Here is a 17,456-nt window from a genome sequence, read left to right on the forward strand (position 1 = left end):
ATTATTATTATTATTATTTCAATTAAATCTTTATTAAAAGTTTTTTTTTTTTTTTGTTTACTCTTTAAAAACTTTATAAATTTTGATTTTTAGGTTCCTTTTTTTTTCAACGAATCGATTAAAATCGAAATAAAAATTATGAATACATGTAGGAAATGGTTAATATTGAAATCAATCGATCGATCGTCGATCAATCGATCAATCATGGATTTATCAGGTGAGAATTTAAATATTTTTTCATTTACATTTAGTAGTATAAAATTATATAAGTCAATGAATGTCAAACCTGTTCTAAATGACTAAATCCTGCTGATGTAAACATTGTGGACAATTAATCTTGACGATCTTTATTATTATTATTATTTAAAAACAATAATATTCATAAACTTTATTTATTTTTTTTATTTAACTAAATTCAAACGATAATTATTTACACATTTATGTATATATATTTTTTTTTTTTTTACTGGCTAATTTTTTTTTTTTTTTTATATGTATATTGACAATTGTTTGTTTTTATTTTTTTTTTATTTTGTGTTTACAAAGTAACATTGCATTTACTTTATTTTCATACTTTATTTCATAGAGTAATAAAACCGGAAACGAGGAGGGCACAAAAAAATTGGGGGGTTTCTATTTAAAAAAATAAATTTTTTAAAATGAAAAAATATAATTTTTAATTTTTTAATTTGCTACAAGTTGTTGCGATGAAATCAAAGAGCAAACAAACAAACAAACAAACAAAAAATATTATTTACAATAATTAATATTATTATTTAAATTAATATTTATTTAAAAAAAAAAAAGAAAAACAACAACAGCAGCAGGCCGAAATTTTTTATATATATTTTAATTATTAATTAATTTATTTTTAATTTTTAGTCGTTTTAATAAATACATTTTTAGTTTCGATGACGACGGAGCAAAAAAAAAAAACAAACATTTTTTTGTACTTGATAAATTTCAATAATAATAATAATAATAATAATGACGTAACAGGAACAACAACAACAACAACAAGAAAACGCAAAAAATCTGTGTTAACTGTGTTTCCCCTGGGATAATCTTTGTTTCATTTTATCTTTTAATCCTCCTGCTTTAACGGGTTTGATTTCTTGTTTTCGAACATCTTGTTTCTTTTTAAATTCTTTCATTCTGTAATAAAATCATTAAGATCATTATTATTATCATTATCATTATTATTATTATTAAAATCATTGTAAACGAATTTTATTATTTTACTTTTCTTTGATGAGTCTCTGTTGTTCTTTTTTCCAAATATCTTTAAAATCATTTGAAAATGGCGCCCATATTGAAAAAAATTCTTTGACTTCATCATCAGTCTTCGACTTAAATTGGTAAAAATTCATTGTCGCTTTAAATCTGCGTGAAAATTTGAATGAATTTTAATATTTATAGCAGTCAAATTATTATTATTATTATTATTATTATTTATAGGAAAACTCACTTGATTTTACATTCTTCTAAATTTTCAAATTCTCCCGATATTTGTTTTTGTGCTCCGGATAAAAAAGTTTCCATTTTATTTTTAAAGGGTTGAAGGTTGTCATCCGTGGATGCGTTTATGACTTTTTCCGTTTTATTTTGACAAACTTTTAATTCTTTTTCCAGTTTCTGCAAATCAGTTTTGATTTCGTCAAAATTAACAACGGACGCTCGATTGATGTCGCCGGGTTCGGGAACGGGAAGAGCCAAATCCAAATTCAAAGGATCATCTAATTTTTTCATGTAAGTTCTCACGATGAAATGTAACAGGGTGAACGAACTGTCTTTGCTCCTGACGTCTTTTAACTTGGGTAATATTTCGATGCCGAAACCGTCGGCTTGACCCCTCGTTAAATTTCCACCGTTCATGTAATTTCCCAACGCAAGTATTATGGACATGACGGATTTGACGCTTTCCGAACTCAACAGCATTTGACACGTTGATTTTAAATTGTTCAATTTGCTGTCGAGTGCATTTATGTTGTCCTCGTATTCGGATTGAAACATGAAACATGCGATTCGTTCGGCAAAATTTGGAATTTCCGATAATTCCAGTAGGAAATGTTCGGGTTTGTCGAGCGGGATTTCCGGATTTAATCGAACGTGTTCTTTTATTTTTGACAATTCTTCTTCCGTTGCTCTCTGATTCGAAGACAAAAAATTCAAAAAGTGAGAAGATGCATTTTTTTATATATATATATATATATATATAAGATAAGTTGAGTTTATTTAACTTACCACTTCGTATATGTGTTGCAACGCTTCCAAACTAACAACGGACGTGTCGAAATGATAAATGGCATTTTCTATTTCGGAAAAATCAATGTGAAGGCTCGATGATAAAATGCCGACGTTTTGAGATCTTTTACTATCGAGAATTTTAGCCGGTTCCTGTTTCGAATTATCCTGAGTTTTTTTCTTCGTCGGCTTCTTCGTGACGACTTGCCTCGAAAACAATTCGTTGAATTCCGAATAATCTTCGATTTTGGCTTCTTCTAATTTTTCCCATAAAGGTTCGAGAGGCGTGCCCTCGGGAGAACTGAAGATTAAAAACATGCCACGTAAAAAATGGAATAAAATCAAATCGGATATTGTAAATGAATTCGCTTACTGTAATTCTTTGACTTGTCTGTGAACAGGCACTACTATTCTGGACCAGTATAACGGTTTCATGGGAACGGCAGGATTTACAGGTTTTTTTCTCAATACTGAAACAAAAATATGATGGAAGCGTGAATTTTAATAATTGTAGAGTTTACATGAAAGTATATAAACAGTATTTAACCGATGCTTAGTTTTTTTTTGCAAGGAAAATCATCATAATAGAAGAGAGAAATAGAAAAAGAAAGAAAAAATATATATATGTGCGTGTGCAATACTTACGCAACGTTTTGTAATAACTTGATAAAGCATGCGATTTCATCTCTTACCTGGATATTGGAACCCACAACCACCAGACACCTCTACCAAAAGAAAATAAATACAGGAAATTTTTTTTAAGATTTAAAAGTTTACACACAAGAATAATAATAATAATAATAATAATAAATGATTATTTTGATAATGTCGAGAGAGGAAAACAGGAAATGCTTTTGCCATACAGAAAGTGCTCATCAGAATTACTAAGATTTAAGATGCAAGTTTTTTTTTTTAAATTTAATTTTATGTAAAACTACACATAAAAAAAAAAAAAAAAATCATCATTAAGGTGTTTCACACATATATTTTATACGTTACAAAACAAGTCTACGGCTTATAAATTCAATCTAAACAAAAAAATCTGATGATGGCACTTTCGTTTATTTTAATATAACAAAAAAAACTTGCGCATGAAATGTTGGAGAGTAAATGTTGGCACATTCACATTAAAAAAAAGTTTTAAATAATTGCTCACCTGCTCTTTGGGCGTTCCAACCACCTATGGGAGGAGCAGGAAATGGAAGAGGAGCACCACCACCACCACCGGGTGGAGGAGGAGGAGGTGGAGCGGGTCCACTTGATGACATTATTGGTGGCGGCGGCGGCGGTACAAATGTTGACCCCGTGTCTAAAGAATTTGATAAAGGAGTTGAAGACATTGAAGAATCTGTAAAACCTGACGGTAGAGGAGGCGGAGGCGGTGGTCCTCCTGATAGTGAAGGAGGAGGAGGTGGTGGTGGTGGTGGTGCTCCTGCATTAAATAGTGAAGGAGGAGGAGGAGGTGGTGGTGGCGCTCCTGAAATAGGTAACGGAGGAGGAGGAGGAGGTGGTGGTGGCGCTCCTGAAATAGGTAACGGAGGAGGAGGAGGTGGCGATTCTCCTAAATTAGGTAATGGTGGAGGAGGTGGCGGTGGTGGTAGTGATACTCCTAATTCAGGTAGTGGAGGAGGAGGAGGAGGAGGCGGTCCTTCTAAATTAGGCTGACGGGAAGGTATAGGCGTGGAGTTTGAAACATCTGTAAAAGACTTCGTATCTACTGTCGATATCGTAGATGAAATTTTCGATGATTCTTTAGGGGATGACGGTGAGGATGAGGATTCTAAAGAACCTGGAATTTTTTTCATTTCAGACGAACATTTTCCATTTGATAAATTATCAGACGGTGGTGGTGGTGGTGGTGATGATGGTGTCTTAGAAAGTTGCGGCGGCGACTTTTGAGCGTTTTGTACAATTGATTCAGACTTCACCATTATCGAATCTGCAGATATGAGTTTTTCCGACACCCCCACTTCTTGTTCATCTATGAAATGTTGCGATGACAAATATTCTTCCTTTTTAGGACTAACGTCCAACTTTCCATTTGAAGTTGGTTTTTGATTATGAAAACCATTTATTTCCTTGCCGCCGCATTCTTTATTAACACCGTTTTTCGTGTCATCATCATCACCACTTTCTAAGCAGATTACACCATCATTTGTGTTTTCCACGTTATTTATATTTCCATTTAATTTTTTCTTTTTTAACAGTTCTTCTTTTTTATTAAAGCATTCATTTACATGACTAGAAGGTATTGACTTTGCACTATCAAGGGCACTATTCGGACTAGGTCGATTTGTGAAATCATTATTTTGTTTTTTATCATTTGAATTAATGTCATTATCACGAGGGAACGTATTCTTTTGCACATTAGATAATTTTTCATTAATTAATGTCGGCGATGAAATGAGTTCATTTGTTGGCGAACCAAAATCTTTAATTGTATTATTTGTTAGCGACTGAAACAAAAAGAAATCAATAGATGATAAATTCAATAAACCACGATAAACATAACTTTGTCGTTATTGTTGTTTGTTGTTTGTTGTTTGTTGTTTGTTTGTGTTTTATCAAACCTGTATATCGGCTAATGTTTTTTGCTTTTCTAATTCTTGCGTCAACCTTTCGACGGTTTCCTCCAACTCTAGAATTTTTTTCTCATACTCGTGTAAAGTGTGTGCATGTTCTCCTCTCATTTTAAATAATTTAACCTCTTGACCCCTTGTTAATCTCGTTATGTTTTCCTTATGTTCTTTTTTCAAACCTATGACGACTTGTTGAAATTCTGAAAATATATATATATATACCCAAAAAAAAAATTAAAAACGTTACTACTAGTACTACTACTACCACTACTACTACTACTGCTACCACTACACTTACAGGCGTACCACTCTAAATTACATTCCAAAAAAAAAAAAAAAAATTAACTGGAAAAGTAAAAAAAAAAAAAAAACAAAACAAAATGTTGGCGCCATTAATAATCCTCCCGGAAATTATGATTCATTATTAAATTAAAATTTTTTATTTTCGAAAAAAAAAAAAAAATAGTTTTTAGATAAAGCATAAATTTTGATTAATCGAAACAAAAAAAAAAAAAAAAAAAAAACTTTATAAATAATTAATCATTTAAATCGATTTAAATGTATTTTATCATTATTATTATTATTTATCGTGCACGCGTTAAAATAATAATAATAATAATGTAAATGTACAAAATAAATCGTGTTAAAAAAACAAAAAAAATAATTCATGCTCTAATTTAGAAAAAAAAAAAACAAAATGGCGGCAAAATTGATTTCTTGTTGTTTTTTTTTTTAATAATTCGGTGACTGATTGATTGATTGATTGATTGAATTGTAATTAGTTTTACCTTTGAGCGGTAAAATTTATTATTATTATTATTATTTCCCCCCCCCCACAGAATTATCATAAAGTATTTGAAATTGGAAAAACCGTTAAAATTAAAAAAAAAAACTATGCAAAATGCAAAAAAGACAAATCTAGCAGAAAGCATTTGTTTTTTTTTTTTTTGTTTTCCTACAGCATACGACAGAAATAAAATACCTTCCGTTTCGATTTTTCTAATCGCTTTATCAACGCTTCCTGTCGAAGCCGTTATTTGATTTTCTTTTTCGAACGGCGATTCTACAATTGAAAAAAAAAAAAAAGAAAAACAATAATAATAATAATAATAATAAAAAATGGTAGAATTGCTGTTGTTCGAATTCATTAAATGGTATAAAAAAAAAAAAAAAAAAAAAAACAGACCATCTTTTTGATACATTATCTATAAATTTTACAGCTTCCCTGATAAGAGTAACAAGACGAGGCGAGATGAGACGAGAAGATGAATAAGAAGAATCGCACGTAAACAAATGAATTACTCAGTGGCGGACACAGGATTTTTATTACCCCTCTGTACGTATAGTAGATTTTTATCATTGAAATGAATACACCATTATCGACACCAATTTATTATTATTATTATTATTATTATTATTATTTATTTCTATATTTGGTGCCGAAATTTTTAATTAAAAGAATGAATAAAAGAAAAGAAACAAATGGATGTTAGGTAATAATAATAATAATTGGGCCAAGGGAACGCACAAAATGATTATTATTATTATTATTATTATGAATAAAATCAATTTTGATAACGATTGACATATTATTTCAGGTATTTCAATGATGAAGACAGAGAGAGAGAAAGTCGTGATAATAATAATAATAATAAATTGGATTTACCAGCTTCTGTGTAACGTGCTCCCGGTCTACTAGGCGTCGTCGTCGTCGTCGTCGTCACGTCATTTCCGGATGAAAATGATGACCACATACCGGTTGATAAACGTCTCGGAGTTGGCGGAGATGCTGCCGGTATTTCGGTGTGCGCCCAAAAATACATGAGATCAGGCTGAAGGTAATTAAATAAGTAAATAATTATCATTAATAATAATAATAATAATAATAATCGATTGGAAAGGAAAATGGTTTCGTCGTTACCCTGAAAATAGTTGCGATGGGTGCATCTTTGTCGGGTATCTGACGTAGTACACCCGCGGCCAACATGTGCGTGCAAAATTGTGTGACTAAAATTTTGAGATCTTGCGGTGCGAGTATCATTCTTAGATAATGATCTTCGGGAAAAGAAGACACGTACCAATTGACGAGCTGTTGACCTGAAAACAAAAAGTTAAAATTATTATTTGCGTGCCTACCGAATGTTCTAGAACATGAAAAAAAAAAAAACGAAAACGGTTTCTCTTTTATCTCACCGTGATTAACATCATATATTTTAACGATGTCTTCTTTACCCAAATCAAAATATTTATTATGATACCACATTTGATTAATAAATAACAACAACAAAGACAACGATGATGATGATAATAATAATAATTTACCACAAAAAAACACGAAAAATTTCACGTATATTATTATTATTATTATTATTATTATTATTATTATTATTATTATTATTATTATATGTACGTTAATCAGTTTTTTTTTTTTTTTTCATACGAAAATCATTTTATACGTTTATAATATTATTTACAAGTTAAAAAAAAAATAATAATAATAATGCATCGTTAAAATAATAATAATAATAATAATAATGACGATTGTGTAACTTCGATTTACTATAAATTTTATTATTATTATTATTTATTTTTGACATGGCGTCGACGTATCTACTTGAAAAGAACAACAAAAAAATAAAAAAAAATTTTTTTTTTTTCCGCTCACACAATTTTGCCACCAACCGTCGTCATTCGTCGCTTTTATAAAAAAAAAAAGTTACATAATTAATAAAAAAAATAAGTAATGATAATAATAATAATAATGATGATGATGATGATGGAATTACATGAGGGAAATTAAAACTGGAAATGATATTATTATTATTATTATTATTATTATTATCAATATGAATCACGACGACAGATTTTAATGTTATATTTTTTTTTTTTTTTTTTGTTTTTAGATATGGGAACGACTCCTACGCGTCAGAAAGAGATAGAGAGAGAGAGAAAAGGTTTTTCAAGGTTTGAATTATTGTTTCGTATAAAAATTATCATAAAATGAGTAACCAAAGACCAATGACAAACGGGCACGCACGCACGCACACACGCACACACATTTCAGAACCAATAGAAAATTAAAAATAGTTATTATTATCATTGCGAAAAATTCAACATTTACACGGTTCACGTCACGGGATTGATTTAGCACAAACAGGAAGAACGATATATCGTATCGATCGTGGGAGATGATTAGCGGGAAAAACGGGAAAAAACGCGTGCGTTTTCACTCGTACGCACAAATACCACACACGCGTTACGATATAGCCGAATTTTCTATAAAAACAAAATTTTCCTCCGAGAGCCGTTTAAAATCTCGTATTTTATTACCGAGAGTAATTATCATTATTATTATTATCATTATTATTATTACTTTTTTGACTTGGTAGCGACGAACGCGCGTGGTAATTAAAAAAAAAAAAAAAAAAAAAAAACATTTATCAATACCGTCCGTCATTAGAAAATAATTTTTTCCGTGGCAGAAGAAAAAAGAAACCGGTAATAAAAATCGATTTAAAATTTTTTTTTTTTTTTCACTTAACACTCGACACTTATTATTATTATTATTATTATTATTATTATTATTATTATTTTATTTTTCGGTTAACGAGTTTTTAAACACACACACGCTAGATCGCGAAACGTTTACATCTCCTACATAGATTTCCTGCTGCCGCCACGAACGACACACAAGTACGACTTATGGGTCATTAATAAATATGTTATGTAAATATTTTATGTTCGTAAACCGAACCAGTTATTCGCGCCATAATTCTTTTTACGTTATTTATTATCATTATCAAAACGATCGCACGATTAACGAAAATAATAACGACAATAACGATGACGACAACAACAACAACAAAAATAGTTTTTGTGTAGGGAACGTGTAATAAGAAAAACGTGGGTAAGGGAAAAAGAGAGAGAGAGAGAGAGAGAACCTGACGAAAGTTAAATGAAAGATTTAGAATAAGAAAAAAAAAAAAAAAAAAAAAAAAATTAAAAGTACTCATTGGGTCGATCGGCCTTCGACGTACGATTTTTACAAAAAAATTTTATTGTGGGCGATTCGGAAACCTACAGAATTTTTTTTTTTTCTTTTTCTTTTCCTGAGTTACAACTGTCAAATTATTATCATTATCATTATCATTACCATTATTATTATTATTATTAATTTTTTTACGTAGTCAAGGCCGTCGAAGCAAATAAAAAAAAAAAAGAATGAAAATTTCTATTGTGTAATTCAAATGATCAAAGGTATTGTGGAAAAAAATAAAGAGAGAGAGAAAGAAAGAAAGAAAAAGAAGGAGAGATTGAAAGAGAGAGAGAGTGAAAGAGAGAGAGAGAGAACTCGGTTACTTTCCGCGCCTTACAAAATGCTTTGAATCGTATAAATTTGCAGGTATAAGTTCTTTTTTCGATTTTGTTGTTGTTGTTGTTTCGTACCTGAAATCTAAAAAAAAAAAAAATTTTTAACAAACGCATTTCGTTTCTTTCCTGATATATATATTTTTCCGTTATTATTATTATTATTATTATTATTATTATTCACGACGATTCGTCTTGTATTTATCGTAATTATTCATTCCAGGTTTCTCATATCTCATCCCTAAGGAATAAAATGCTTGATTGATACAATATCAAATAGTACCACATCAATTCTAATGAGTCTTCCCGAGTCTTCCCATCTCTTATTCCTAAACTCCGGTGATAACAACATCAGTGGAGTAACCAGGATCGGGAATGTGTTCTCAGGTCGACAGAAGAAGAAGAAGAAGAAAAATGGTTATGGGTCTCGTCTTTGTCTTGTTCTTAGTAAAGTCAAAGGTGAGCGATGTTACCAAAAGGTCATCCAAGTCCTTCTCGTTTATTATTATTATTATTATTTTCGTTTCGAACGTGAAAAAAAAAAAAAAAAACCTGTTCGGATTTTAACGATACGTCACATTTCACACGATTGTGAAATCAGACTGGAAAATTTATTTAAATTTCGCTTTTCCCATTCGGAAAATTTTGTAATTTAAAACGATCAATCTCGAACGTTTTGTAAAAATAATCGACAAACCGGAAATGAATACATTTCGACACAATGAGTTTGTCGTAATTAACTCTTTTAAAATTTTATAAATTTCGAAAAAAAAAAAAGATTTTCGTTTCGGTTTCGATCACATTGAACAAACATGCAAATACAACAAACGTTTCGCGTTTGCGTTTGTTTCTTAAACAAAAAACAGAAAAATCCAAACGCGAAAATTTTATGCAAATCAATTTTTTTTTTTTTTTTCGTTTGTCGTTTTCGTTGTCAAAATCGATTCATTTGCAAAAAAAAAACCGTAATAATAATAATGATAATAACTTGTTTGTCGTGTTAATTTAAAAATCGATTGATTATTATTATTATTGATTCCGATCCGACGGACAAGTTAAATTTTGTTATTAAAAACAAACAACAACAACAAACGGATGAAAAAAAAAAAAATTAATTTTTTCGTAATACGAAATTTTACGCGAATACCTGAATTTATCCCCCTCCCCTATTTTTTTTTTTTAATTAAAATTGTATTCACTTTAACGTCATTATTATTACTTTTTTTTCAGACGACAAAAAAACGAACAAACAAACAAACAAACAAACAAACGAAAACAATTATGCGAATAAATAAATAAAACATAAAAACGAGAACAAAACGGAAAACACTAAATAATGTTAATGTTTAATTGATATGCTTGATACTAATGATGATATGAAAACAGTGGGAAACTTGTGTTCACGAATTTTCAGGTACGTTCAAAAAGTACCTTACGAACCTTATTTTTTTTTTTTTTTTGAATATTCTTTAAAAAAATTTTAATTTTATTAATTTTTTTTTAGAGTTTTCTACGGTGTCGAAGAATGGATAAAATTATCGATTCCATTGTTTGTTGTGTGTTGTTTTTTCGAATTGTGTCAACTCGAGGATGTTAAATCACATTACACGGACATTTTCCGATTCATGAGAAAGAGATGGAGATAGAAAGAGATGAGGAGAAGGAGAGAGAAAGAAAAGGTAATAAATAAATAATTGAAATTATCCGTGACGTAATAATAAACAAATCGGTGGTCAGTCGGTGTTTATCAATGAAAAATTTTATGCGAGAGAGAGAGAGAGAGAGAGAATAAAATTAGGGAAAATTGTTATGTCCTCTGACCTGAGGGGAGGTGTGGGGAGACAAATAAAAAATTAATTTGCGACAAAAATTGTTAAGAAAAAAATACGCGAGATGATTTCCATTCGAATTCGATAAAAACGATCGATTGGGTAACGTTTATAATTTTTTTTTTTTTTTTTGGGGAGGTATCAAACGGTATTGTGAAACGTCGGGAGTGGGGGGGGGCAGTAGAGGGGGCGAAATGAATTTTTTTTTTTTTAAATTCGTCGTCTCATTGCGAACGTTTTGATTATGGCAACGAAAACGATAAGGCAACCTCCGTTCCAAATATAATTTTACACGCACACACACGCATTCGATGGAAATAAATGGGAGCAACGGGGGGTCTTTTTGAAGGGGGTCAAATCGAACATTTGTGAATATTAATTTTTTACCACTACTTAAAACGACGGTCGGTTACGAAAAAAAAAAAAAAAAAAAACAACCGTGATTAATAATGATAATAATAAAACGACGTTTGCGGTTCGATTTAAAAAAAAAAAAAAAATGGTTTGTGCGAATCATTTATCTTCTGACACGTTTATCGGTTTTTGTTCGTTTTAAAATTTTACACCCACGCATTTCACGTCCTTACCTTCGAATTTTTCGTAAAGTTGAAAATCTAATTTTTCAGGTACGAATTTCGGTTTGTTGATTTTATTTTCTATCGTGTTTTTTTCCAACGTTAAACTTGCAACCTTTCTCAAAACGTTATTTTCAACGGGTACTTCGCTCACAGACGAATACCTACGAAGGTGACTATTTTGAGACGTTGATATCATAGTTGCCGGACCTGAAACACAACAACAACAACAACCAGACGAATTAAAAAATAATAAACTGGCACTACAAAAAAAAAAAAAAAATTTGTCTGCAAACTAATAAAAATCGTGCCGGTCGAGAAAACAATTACAAAACGATAATAATAATAATAATATTATTTTAAAATGGGGAAAAAAACGTTTAGCCATTCGATTTCGAAAAATTGAGTTTTTTTCTTTTTGGAAATTGTTTCTTTTATGTTCGATTGTTTTTCCAGAAAGAAATTTTATTATAAGGGTTTGATTTTTCAGTTGATGTTTTTCATTTTTTTTTTTTTTTGCAGTTTCGACGACGATTGTAAAGTTAGTAAAAGGACAGGGAGTAGGAATGTAAAAAACGAATGGAATAAACCCTAAACAGAACAACAACAACAAACAACAACCGACATGCGTTCCAAAAAAACATCTGCCTACACGTATAATAAGAGGGTTGGTGGTTTCGTAACCGAAAAAAATACCAAAACGAGGTTAAAATTTTCAGGTAAGCAAAAAAAAAAAACATGTAGGAATTAATTAAAGGTAAAAAGCATAAAACGAATTCCCTCCCCCTCCCCCCAAAAAAAGGTTTATCGGTTTTTAAGGTTTTGCTTTTTTAAAAAGAAAAAATTAATAGGAAGAAGGGATTTAATTTTCGAAAGGACGTGTCCACGTGTGTAATAATAATTAAATAATTAATTTTATTGACGTCACGACGATTTACAACAAAATAATAATAATGATAATGATAATGATGATAAATATTTTCACTTAAATTTTTTTTTTTTTTTTTTATTTTCAAATATGCAACTTCAAAATTTTAACGTTGCGCGGTTTGCATAACTAAAAATTTTGTTAGGCGTTTTGTTTGTTGTTTGTTTTTGTTTGTTTTTAAATCAAAGTGACTTTAAAAAATCATCATTATTATTACCATTATTATTATTATTATTATTAAGTAAACGAACAGATGCGTGTGAAATTAAAAAAAAATAATAATAATAATAATTCACCTGCGTTCTTGTTAATTTTATAAGAAAAAAAAAAAAAAACTGCGACGCGTTTTTTTTTTTTTTTACGTTAGAAATAACAAATAATTAAGTAATAATAATAATAATAATAATAATGATGATGATGTTGATGATAATGCTGTTATACGACGGCTTTTTACAAATTAAACACTAACTACCGAATCATTTCGCGTATTAATATTATTATTATTATTATTATTATTATTATCACATAATTAAATCAACGACGACGACGACGACGACGACGATGATGATGATGATGATGATGATGAAAAAAAAAAAAAAAAAAAAAAAAAAAAACATTTTTTTTTTCATAACGGTTTCACACTATAATAACAACGCGAACGAACGAGTTTTTCGACTTATTCGTGAAAGAAATAAAATAATAAAAAAAAATTATAATAACCGTTAAAATTAAAAAAAAAAAAAAAAAAATTATCAAGTAAATGTTTTTAAATCCATCGTCGTCGTCGTCGTCGTCGTCGTCGTGATATATCTTTAACGGGTCAAAAAGATCAAACGTAAAATGAAACTTTTGTACTACTTGATTGAAAAAACGCGTGTTCATGTGTTGCACGAGTCAACATAAAAAAAAAAAAACATTACGATATGTTTGTTATTTTGCCTCCCATTTTAATGGCGTAAACGTCATCATCGGCAAAGGATGATTCGTTTAACTCAGGTTACAATAAATGTAACGAAAACAAAGAAAACGGGAAAACGGAAAAACGGAAAAACGCATGCGTTGGAAAATGGTGACAATGAAAATAGAAAAATAGAAAAAATTTGCATCGTTAATTCGCACACGTAATTAATTCAATTCGAATTGAATAAAGAAAACACACAAAAAGAGAAAACGTGTGCAAACCTGAAAACATTCACGCTCGTGAGAAACCGGAAACGGTTGGGGAAAATGAAAAAGAAAAAAAAAAATATTTAAAAAATGCTGCCGTCGTGTGAAACAATACAAAATTTTTAAGTTTTTAATTTAAATTTTTCCTTTGTTTTTAGCCGTTCGAAACGTTCTAACTATCCACTCGAACGTTCGGGTACCTAAACGTTCGGGTACCTAAACGTTCAGGTACTGGTCTCTACCGTCGGGAACGAAAAAAAAAAAAAAATCTTTGCCAACTTGTGAGTAAAATTTTAATTTTAAATCAGTTTTAATTTATGCTTAAGATCAACACAATAATAATAATAATAATAAAGCAGCAAACTGGTAGCAGACGAAAAAAAGAAAACAAAACAAAACCTTAACCGAAGAAGCTGAGATATTATTATTATTATTATTATTATTATTATTATTATTTAAAAGTTACGTAATAACATATTTATATATTAATTAAAAAAAATAAAACAAGAAACAAAACAACAATTGCAATAATAATAATAATAATAATAATAATAATAATTGTTATGTTGATGAACGACAAACAATATGTTAAAGGAAAAAAAATTATTATTATTATTATTATTATTATTATTATTATTATTATTATTATTATTATTATTATTTTTCAATGAGTTATTGTTATTATTATTATTCCGAAAGAACAAAGGGGTTGGGGTTGGGGGGGTGCGGAGGGAAGGGAAAAAGGGCGGGGAAAATGAACTTCCGTTGTTGTTGTTGTTGTTAATAAATAATAATAATAATAATAATAATAATAATAACAAACAACAAACGAACCCACACGTGAAACACAATTTGAACACACAAGTATAATTAGAGGAAGTTATGGAATATAATAAAAAAAAAAAAATGTGGGCGAATGCACTTGTTTCGAAAAAAAAAAAAAAAAAAAAAAAAAAAGATTACACAGGAAGTTGTCTCGAATATAAAGGTGTCAATTTATACCTGAAATTTATTTTCCATCTCTCTCTCTGACACTCTTTTGTTTCCGTTTCGGTTGGAATGTTTTGAAAAAAAAAATTTGAAATAGAGAGAGAGAGAGAGAGATTTAAAAAAAAATTTGATTGATTGATTGATTGAAAAAAAAAAAAAAAAAATTTTTTTATGTATGAAATCGATGATGTATACGAAGCGTTTGTTGTTGTTGTTGTTGTTGTTGTTATTAATCAAACAATTAAATTTATTTAACGGGGGGAAGGAGGGAGGGGAGGGGCGGGATACAATGATTGTGTTAAGGAGCGGTCGATTAATGTCAATTTTTCGTTCGTTAAAATTTTTTTCATTTTTTTTTTTTTTTTTTTTTTACCCCATTAAAAAAAAAATTTTTACGCATGGACGTGCGTAAATGTGCGTGCGTGCGTAAAAGAAATGAAATGAAATGAAAAAACCGGAAATTAATTGAATTGCATTATCCCGACGGGATTTACAAAATTTCCCTTTTGTTGCGTTATTGTTTATTATTATTATTATTATTATTATTATTATTATTATTATCATTATTATTATTATCATTATTATTATCATCATTATTATTAGTGGTGATTTAACTGGAATAAATTTAAAAAAAAAAAAAAAAAAAATGTTTTCAGGTCGTTTGTTTTGACAAAATGAGGAAAGGAAACAAAAAATTACAAAATGTCCGACGACGATTGTTTGTGATGACGTCATAATTTAAAAACCACTTGTGTTGTTTATGAGATGTGCGTAGGAGTGGAAAGAAAAAAAAAAATGTTGGTTGTAAACAAACCGACGACGACGACGACTACGACCTGTGATTCGATAAGGTAAATGAAAAAATCAGGATTGCCAAAAATTGAAAAAAAAAAAAAAAATTTTATTCTGTCATGTTTTGCTCCCTGGGAAATTCCAATTTTTTTTTTTTTGCCTAAAAATGTTAATTAAAAAAAAAACATTTGGGGAAATCATTGCTAACGTGGGAAATTTTTACGGGGGAGGAGGGGGGGGGCAGGAGGGCGACGGGAGGGTGACGGGAAATTGATAAAGAACGTGTTGAGTGATGATAACCTCACCGGAAACCCTTTGATATGAGTCTTATCATAATTCGCGATTACGTTGCAAATATTCCGACATGAAATTTTTTTTTTTTTTTTTTTCACAACTCGTTTTTAAATTTTTGATGAAAATAATAATGATGATAATAATAATAATAATAATAATAATAATAGTAAAATATATATTAAAAAAAATTTAATTTACGTGTGTTCGAGAGTCACGCTAATGAGTTTTTTTTTTTTTTTTTTATTACTTCCAACACTTTAAATTAAGTGTAACGTTAAAAAAACTATTAAAAAGAAAAAAAAGAGGGGAGGGGAGGTGAGGGGAAAAAAGAAATTATTACTTAAGTGTTAAAAAAATAATAATAATAATAATAATATTTTTTGTAATGGATTCGATTTTAAATCTTAGAAAGGTAAAAAAAAAAAAAATTTTTAAAAAAAAGAAATAAAATAAAATGATAATAATGACGCCGCCATCGTCGTAAACGAAAAAATAAAATTTTTTTTTCTTCTAATTTTTCAGGTAGCAGACGCTAAACAAAAACAAAAACAAAAACAAGCAGAAACGTTTTCGTTTTCCGACTCCTGCCACGAAAATATTAAATTTATATAAGGCGTTTGTTTTGCACACGTTTCGTCATTGCAATTTTTCACATGGCGTCGATCGGCGACTAATCGATCGTACCATGATTTAAAATTTTATTATTATTATTATTATTATTATTAATTTAAAAATAATTTAACAAACGTTTGGGGATAACAAAAAAGAAGAAAAAGAAGAAAGAAGAATAAGAAGAAAGAAGAAAAAGAAGAAAGAAGAAGAAGAATAAGAAGAAAGAAGAAGAAAATGATTACGGCATAACCTCTCTCTCTCTCTACATGTGGAATGCTTGTTCGTCTTTATTTTATTTTTTTTTTAAAAGAAGTATAAGCGAAAATCTGGTAAGTAACGGAAAATTTTATTTATTTATCATCATCATCATCATCGTCATCGTCATCATTATTATTATTATTATTAATTTTTTTTTTTAGGTACAATCACGACGTGAATTTTCTCATACATTATTTTTTCTACTACAACATTTTTGTAAGTACCTATTTGCTTTATTTATTTATTTTTTTTGACGGTTTTCCCGACCCCATTCGAACATTTTGTTTTTGTATGTATTTTTTTTACGTAATGTCCGAACTACATCAAGGTCGAGGTCACGTCACGTTTTCGCGTATGACAAAACGAAACGTTTTATTATTATTATTATTATTTTTTTTTTTTTGAGGGAAGGGGGGAGGGGGGAAGGAAGGGAAAGAAATTCACAATGTTTATTTATCCTAACTTTTTTTTTTTTTTTCGTTTCGTTTTTTTTTTTTCCCACGAACCGACATTCAATTCGTGCAATTATATAGTTTTTAAGTACCGCCGCCGCCCCGCGCCGCGCCCCCCGCCCCCTCCTCCACTCTGGCACTTTGTTTCTTTACTATTATTATTATTATTATGGTTGTTGTTGTTGTTGGTTTTCGTTCCGCGGTGATCTTTGTAGGGTTTTTTGCAAATGAAAAAAGGTCGTAGGTCGTGCGGTCGTCCTATCATTTTTTTAGATTATTTTGGGTGGGGGGAGGGGGGGGAATCGTAGAAAAAGTTTGATTTTTCCGTGTTGTTAAAAGCGTTAATTGATTATTATTATTATTTAGTT

The 17,456-nt window shown here is 29.6% G+C and overlaps 2 protein-coding genes across 2 annotated transcripts; both read right to left on the reverse strand.

The window, feature by feature from the left end:
• Positions 1 to 1,040: 1,040 nt before the first annotated feature.
• Positions 1,041 to 7,086, reverse strand: Phum_PHUM602670 (formin 1,2/cappuccino, putative; the record flags this gene model as incomplete). Its single annotated transcript, XM_002432810.1, has 11 exons — positions 1,041 to 1,155; positions 1,243 to 1,383; positions 1,469 to 2,148; positions 2,245 to 2,545; positions 2,618 to 2,714; positions 3,401 to 4,700; positions 4,815 to 5,023; positions 5,806 to 5,886; positions 6,490 to 6,655; positions 6,745 to 6,920; positions 7,017 to 7,086. The coding sequence occupies 11 exons, from the start codon at positions 7,084 to 7,086 to the stop codon at positions 1,041 to 1,043; spliced, it is 3,336 nt and encodes a 1,111-aa protein (XP_002432855.1).
• A 4,486-nt stretch (positions 7,087 to 11,572) lies between these two features.
• Phum_PHUM602680 (uncharacterized protein) lies at positions 11,573 to 11,794 on the reverse strand (the record flags this gene model as incomplete). Its single annotated transcript, XM_002432811.1, has 1 exon — positions 11,573 to 11,794. The coding sequence occupies one exon, from the start codon at positions 11,792 to 11,794 to the stop codon at positions 11,573 to 11,575; it is 222 nt and encodes a 73-aa protein (XP_002432856.1).
• Positions 11,795 to 17,456: the final 5,662 nt, after the last annotated feature.

This window comes from Pediculus humanus, genomic scaffold, assembly GCF_000006295.1.
Source record: "Pediculus humanus corporis 1103172108318 genomic scaffold, whole genome shotgun sequence".
Classification (NCBI taxonomy): domain Eukaryota; kingdom Metazoa; phylum Arthropoda; class Insecta; order Psocodea; family Pediculidae; genus Pediculus; species Pediculus humanus.